General features: G+C 29.7%; 1 protein-coding gene across 1 annotated transcript; it reads left to right on the top strand.

Moving 5' to 3' along the window:
* Positions 1-6,784: 6,784 nt before the first annotated feature.
* Positions 6,785-7,544, top strand: LOC123203314 (dirigent protein 22-like). The gene has a single exon (XM_044619643.1). The coding sequence runs from the start codon at positions 6,820-6,822 to the stop codon at positions 7,423-7,425; it is 606 nt and encodes a 201-aa protein (XP_044475578.1). The 5' UTR covers positions 6,785-6,819; the 3' UTR covers positions 7,426-7,544.
* Positions 7,545-7,563: the final 19 nt, after the last annotated feature.

The following is a 7,563-nucleotide window of genomic DNA, read 5'->3' as shown; positions in this document are numbered from 1 at the left end:
CTTGAAGAACAAGAATAAAATGGGGGTAGGGGAGGGGCAGTTGACTAATGAAACTCTTAATTTTGTGGCCTTTTTTCTAGAAGGAAAAATCATTTATTAAGAAATGAAATTCATTAATCTAGAAGTTTTGTCAGCCATGGCTCAGCGATTCTCCCATTTAAATGGCCAAACAACTATTTTCGGTAAAATGATTAATTTTTCCATTTAAATTAAAAAAATCTATTTATTCATCCAATTTATGTGAAATAAAAATTATTAGGTGAAAAGATAAATAGATTTTTTTTCTCAATTTTTTTCTTTTTTCTTTCATCTCATTTCTTCATAATTAAATCAATCGTCCTATCTTTTGAGATAATGATTTTCAGGAGAATAAAATAGGTGAAAGAAAGAACAAGGGAAACGAAAAAAATAAATAATTTTTTTATCTTTCCACATAATGATTTTTAAAAGTGGATAATAAATAAATAAACTTTTTAAATTTAAAAAGTTAAAAATTGTTGTTTCATCCAAGTTCAAATAGGAAATAATCATTTAGCCTTTAAAATTGGATATTTTTCTATTTTTATAATTATTTATTAACCAATTATTTAACGTAAACATGTGCTACATGCAATTCTTCATTTATTGAAATTTGGCATTTTAAACAAAATATACCTGTTTTCATATCAAAAGAAAGGATGATATTGGATCTTCTTCATCTTTAATTATAATTATTTAATTAACTTAATTAATATAATTAATTCGCTTTTGCATCTAGCTTTATGTATTGACTTGGAAATGCTCATTGGTAATTCTACGGCACTGGGTTAAAGTGCTCTAACAAAAATTTTTTGTGGTATCTCTCTCTTTACGTATTTAAAAATTATTTAAATAATTTAAATTTACTTATGATTTTATGCTATATTATTTAAAATTAAGATTTTATACATCTAAACTTATATAGCAAAATAATGATAATTATATCTAAAGTATTATATTGTTTGGATGTCTAATCTATGTTACAAAATGTTGTCGAGATAATGATTCTCCATATTAAAACAAAAATTAATCAATTTCAATTTGTTTAGAGAATAAATATCCATATATTTAATTATATATAAAATACGTGATAGTAATGGGTAGGTTTTAATAATTTCAAATTGATGAAAAAAAGATGCAACCATATGTTCTTTCGTGGGTAAGTCATTAAATTAATTTTATAATTAATTAGTAGTTAATGGATAATCACAAAATTATTCTAATATTGGGCATTTAGTGGTTGATTCCATTGGTCATGTCCCTTGTAATATGTTCAAATTTGTCTTTCCTTCACGCAATTTCATTGCTTAATTAATTAGTAATAATCTTAACTTTAAGATTCCTTGTGATGTCAAGACATGATTTGCATGCACGACTTTCTTCTTCCCTTTTTTTATCTTGATTTATGAAACAAAAAACAGTGATTTTTTTATTCTTCAATAAAATAATAATCAAGTCAAAATTTTAATTGATAAATCCAACTTAATTTATCAAAATATTAAGTCGATGAAACTATGTGTATAATTTTATGTATAAATAATAATATATTATCATATAATTTAATATTATTATATTTTAAAATTAAAATTATTTAATTATATAATAACGTCTTATTTTAAATTAATATATATAATTCAGAGATTTACACAAAATATATTATTGTAATGATATTGAGGATACGATATTGAACTATAATATCCATTCCAGTATAGAGTAAATGCATAAAACATGCTTAGTTTAGAAAAAAAAAAACAGAAAAAAGCAAATAAAAACATAAGACACAAAGTGACTTTTTAACGTGGTTTAGTTTGTTATTCGAAAGATTACGTCCAATGCTATGATATTTGTGATTTGGAAGAATATTCTAACATAATATATGTTTATAAATTAGGAGAAAAATGTATTAGGAAAGATTGATTAAGAATATAAGACCTAAAGAGAATTACGAGATTTTTTTTTAGAAATTGTTAAATTTAAAATTATACGTACTTAGTTCTGAGTACTGAGATGATATATTGTAAGATGATTGAGTGATTTTAAATTAAAGATAAGATGATACTTAATTATATTATAACACAATATTTAAATTCTTAATTGAATATTTAAAACTAGATATACATAAATATTATACCTAAATTTTAGAATTAATGGAATATCATTACTAATTTCTATATAATCCGGCGATAATTGTCAAAATCAAATTTGAAGCGTCACACTTCTTATTACAAATCAATCAATTAATTGGTCACCAAGAAACCTCATTAAAATTGAAGTCATTGGTGACATGCCACGTGTAATCTAAATTGCGTAACGTTTTTTGATTGCGAGATGTGATTTGATTCTATGCATCACAATTACGTTAAATTTAAATATCATATTCAAAAGGTCATTAATAAAGTAATTAAGGAAGATTATGATAATGTTAAATAATCAGATTTAGCTGTAATTGCTTAGATTCCAGATTATGTATGTGTTTGCCAATTAGATCTGTACGTAGATTATTATTATTATTTTTAATAAAAGAGAAATAAATACTAAGAATTTTGCTAAATTCTAAGATTATTTTAAAATTTTTATAGAAAATTGAAAGTTTTCAAATATGGGTGTGATAATTTTGGGATTAATATATAATTGAGTGTTAATAAGGCATGTTTTGACTTGAAAATTGTTCAAAATACAACTATGTATGGGATGATGTATAAAAATGGAAAATTTGATACTATGATGAGATAATATATTTTATTAATTTATTTGATTAAGACTTTAGATAAAGTCTGTTTGAGGATCAAAATTGAACTTTGGTATTACTTGACCTTAAAATTTTCAGAATCATCATTCTAGTGACTAGCTGAGATTCTATTAGAATTTGTACACGTATATATATTCTTTGAAAATTCAAAATTAGACCACAAATTTCAAAACATTTTATTTCAATATCAAAAACGTGGAAACGGTGGGCTGAATCCCACATTTTTATTATAACACGCTGGGCACGACTTGACGGTGTAATCAAGCCGAAGTTAGATAACAGCAACTCGTTTAAATTCGGTTTCGATAATTTTAGGAAGATCTCGAACATTATATTTCAATAGCAAAAGCGTGGAAACCGTGGGCTGAATCCCACATTTTTATTATAACACGCTGGGCACGACTTGACGGTGTAATCAAGCCGAAGTTAGATAACAGCAACTCGTTTAAATTCGGTTTCGATAATTTTAGGAAGATCTCGAATTCAGATAAGTTTGGCTTATTCAACTTTGATTTAAAAACCACTCTTTGCCTCTTTAATTTCTTATTATTGTCATAATCTCATCATCATCATCAGATATATCTATATATATATATATATATATATATATATAATTACAGGATTATAAATCTAGGATTTAAAGTTTTTAAAAGTTTATTAATCTTTTAATTGAGTTAAGTTGTATGCTTACGAATTCATTATACCAATCATCCTAAAATTTGAATTCAATTTGAGAGTTGAACTCGAGTGACTTCAGTTTGTGTTGATGTTAACATTAGTTGATCCAAGTTTGAACAGCTCAACTTACAACCATAATTGATTGTTCAATAAAAAAAATAAAATAACTGAAAATAGATTGATATACATAAACAAAAAACAAATTAATATTATTTTATTATCAATTTAAAATTACTAAATTTTACAATTATATATATATATATATATACGCATGCTTAATTGTAAGTAAAAGTATATACATAATTTTAGTGATTCTAACGGTATCATGCAAAGAGAGAAAGGCTTTGTTTTTCGACCTATCTAAACAGATGGGCCCGATGAGACAATTCCATTATATATATTGGGCATCCCTCACATCTTCGAGCCCATTAACTTTTGGGCATGCCTCACAAGATGGGCCCTTTGTGACAACTCCAAACCATTTAAGTAAGCCCAATAACCTGCAAAGTTTAGAGAATTCATACAAAATACTAGTTTATAAAATTTTGTTTTACGGTGAAAAAGATAAAATTAAAATCTTCTCGTTTTTTTAATAATATAATTAACTCTTATTCACGGCACTCATCTAATTTAAAACATTTTGTGTGTATGTTCCAATGTTTGCTTTGATAATAAAGTTTTATTCGTTAAATTTAAAATATTCAAAGTTTTACTTATTTAAAATTTATTTTTAAGGTTGAAGGTAAAAATTTTATTTAAGTAAAAATATTTAAAAACTAAAAATTTATTATATTTCTCTTCTTAATTTTAAAATTTAACTAATTTTTTAATCAAAAGTTTAAAAAATAACAATTTTAATCTAAGATTTTTTCTGTCTTTGAAAACGATAAAGTTTACAGTCTCTGACAACGTTCTCTCTCCCTCTTACTTTCTTCTTTGATCATTTTTATCTCTAACAAAAGGGATATGAGAGGGCATTGGGAGAGATTGGAGAGAGAGGGAACGCTAATGGTTGGAGTAACGTGTTTGCCGGAGAGAAGGAGAAAATAAATCTTAAATAAAAATAATTACTTTTCAAAATTTAAATGAAAAAAGTTTTTAGATTTTTAAACTAAAAAGAATGCGATTAATTTTTAGTTTTTTAAATATTTTTAATTAAATAATATTTTTTCTTAATTTTAATAAATTAATAAATATTTAATTTTTTTTAATTTAACATTAGAATTTTGTCGTTTCAGTTAGGGGAGAATAATTCTTTTTGCCAATATTTATATATAATATACAGGTGCCTAAGCACATTGGGCTTTTTGGACCTGCTGCTTATTTATTTAATGGCCAAACTATGTTTCACCGCCAAGTTTTAAGTGCGACCCAAAGTTACACCAATAAAGATTGAAAACCCAAAATTTTATCTATCCATTAAAAATCATAGTTATGATTAGGGGTAAAATAGTTATTTAATAAAAAATTTAAAAATCAAAAGTTTGTTACATTTCCCCCTTAGCTTGAAAATCTTATAATTCAACCCTTACCTGAAGTTTAAAAAATCAAAATCTCCCCCCTCGGGTTTGCAGTCAGAGTCGCCAAAGATGACCATCTCCGATGGCATTGGCTCTCTCTCCCGGCTCAACTCTCCATGTCGATCACTTCTTAGCCACTTGCATAGGCTATTTCCTTCGACAAAAATGAAATTGTCTTCGTCAAAGACAAAGACGACCATTAGTGTCTTAAACGGTCACATCATCTCCATTTGAGACCTTTGACGGTTGTCTTTGTCTCTGACGAAGACAAAATCATCTTTGTCCGAGATGAAGACAATCTGATGAAGAGAATTTCGTCTTTGTCGGAGGAAATAGCCTATACTGGTGGTTGGGGAGTGATTGGCAAGGAGAGTTGAGTTGGGAGGGAGAGTCAATGCCATTGGAAACAGTCGTCTCCAACAACTCTAACAGTGATTTGCAAACCCTAGAGGGAAAATTTTGATTTTTTTAACTTTAGGTAGGGGTTGAATTATGAAATTTTCAAGCTGAGGGGGTCAGAGTAATAAAACTTTAGTTTTTTTGGTTAAAAGTAATTTTATCTTTAATCATAACTAAGATTTTTAATAGATAGATAAGATTTTAGGTTTTTCAAATTTGATTGATGGGTCTTTGTGCTAACATTTAAACTTGGGTGGGAAATAATCATCTGGCCTTATTTAATTTTGTGATACGAACGTCGGCAAGAGCAATGATGAAGCTCTTCGTTTTAGCTTTTCCATTTCCAACTTTATATTTAAATAATCGATTCTTTTAAATTATGACGAACCCCACATCGTACCCTAGGGTTTTTACTTTGCTTCCCTGAGTCAATTTCACTGAGTGATTTTGTTATTTACATCCAAAAATTGAACTCTGGAGATGATGGATTTCATCCCTGCTATTGCTTAGCGTCAACTTTACGCGAACATAAAGAACCATTAATTGTCAGCAATTCTTGGCTGAAAGGCATCCAGGTGTCCGGGTAGAGTGCGCTAAATGATGATCAACTCTGAATTATGAAACATATTGCCAAACTGTGGCCCCAACAACCCATTAAGATTTCATTTTCACAGGTTCTCTATTTCTTTCTTTCACAATTGTATACAATAATCTCCTACTTTGTTTCTTTTCTATAATCAATTATTCTATTTATTGACTTGATTTATAGTGCAAGTGACGTAAACAATACGTAAGTTATACATAATACTAAGGCCGAACAACTATTTCCCACCCAAAAGGAAACCTTAGTTGGTTCACCCTTGTCCTCTCACTCATTTCTTCTTTACCTTAATTAGTGACTATAAAAAAAGGATTATGGTGGTTCTTGACTCTTATGGAAATTCTTGAAGAGAGCTTCATTGAAAAACTATGATGAATGTGAGGAACAAGTTATCTATATTGATGAATCGTAGAAGAAGGAGAAAATGCAGAGCCCAATTCAACGAATGAAGCTATTTACTCTAATTCTTTAGCAAATTCCCAATTCATAGAAAAAAGTGTGTTGAGAATCTTTGACATCATCTTCCTCAACCCCATTCATCGGCTTGAGCGGCTGCAACCATTATAGTTCTGTTTATGAATGTGTTGAGAGACTTTTCATAACGAGAAACGCGTGTATGCCCGTCAATAAATGTCATTTGGAAATTTAAATTATATGATCAAATCAAGTAATTTTCAATACTAGAAGTAAATATATTCCTGACAGGAAGGCCCCATTTAATTGACAATTCTCATTCAACCTTCCAAAAAGTCAAGGTGTACTTCACCAACCAAATTCCCTGGATCCCATTTTCATAACGTTTCCCCTATAAATAACCTCAATCACTTCACTGCCACACAATTCCCGTTTCAGCCATGACAATCCCACTTATAAAGCCTCTCCCAGTTTTCACTTCCCACTTCTTCTTCTTCTTCTTCTTCCTCCTCCTCCTCTCCTCCTCCACCGCAGCAAAATCTAAACAACCAAGCTTCGCGAAAACCCTAGATAAAACTCACATGGGCTTCGGCAAGGAGAAGCTAACACGCTTTCGGATCTACTGGCACGACATTGTCAGCGGCCGAAACCCCACTTCTGTTCCCGTAGTAACACCCTCTTCCAACAGGACATCGCCCACCGGGTTCGGTTTCGTCAGCATGATCGACGATCCGTTGACGGCAGGGCCAGAAATGACGTCGAAATTGGTGGGCAGGGCACAAGGATTTTATGCGATTGCTTCGCAAGAGGAAGTCGGTTTACTGATGGCGATGAACTTCGCCTTCGTGGAAGGGAAGTACAACGGAAGTAGCATAACGATCATGGGAAGGAACACGGTGTTTTCGAAGGTGAGAGAGATGCCGGTGATCGGAGGGAGTGGATTGTTCAGGTTCGGTAGAGGTTATGTGCAGGCTAGAACTCATAAATTTGATCCGAAAACTGGAGATGCCACAGTTGAGTATGATGTTTATGTATTACATTATTAATTAATTGCAGGTGGGGTTGGCGTTTGTCTGGGACTGAGGATATTGTTTGAATTGTGGTGTTATATTAAATAGAGATAATAACTTTCCACTAAATGATCAATTATTTCGTTAGATGGTAATTTTCTTACCTTGATATAT

The sequence above is a fragment of the Mangifera indica genome, chromosome 2, assembly GCF_011075055.1.
Source record: "Mangifera indica cultivar Alphonso chromosome 2, CATAS_Mindica_2.1, whole genome shotgun sequence".
Taxonomy (NCBI): domain Eukaryota; kingdom Viridiplantae; phylum Streptophyta; class Magnoliopsida; order Sapindales; family Anacardiaceae; genus Mangifera; species Mangifera indica.
Note: the sequence above shows the minus strand (reverse complement) of the source record. Positions and strands in the feature narration are given on the sequence as shown.

Bases quoted from the DNA above. Each gene is read 5' to 3' on its own strand.
- LOC123203314 (XM_044619643.1), top strand. From the start codon at position 6,820: ATGACAATCCCACTTATAAAGCCTCTCCCAGTTTTCACTTCCCACTTC.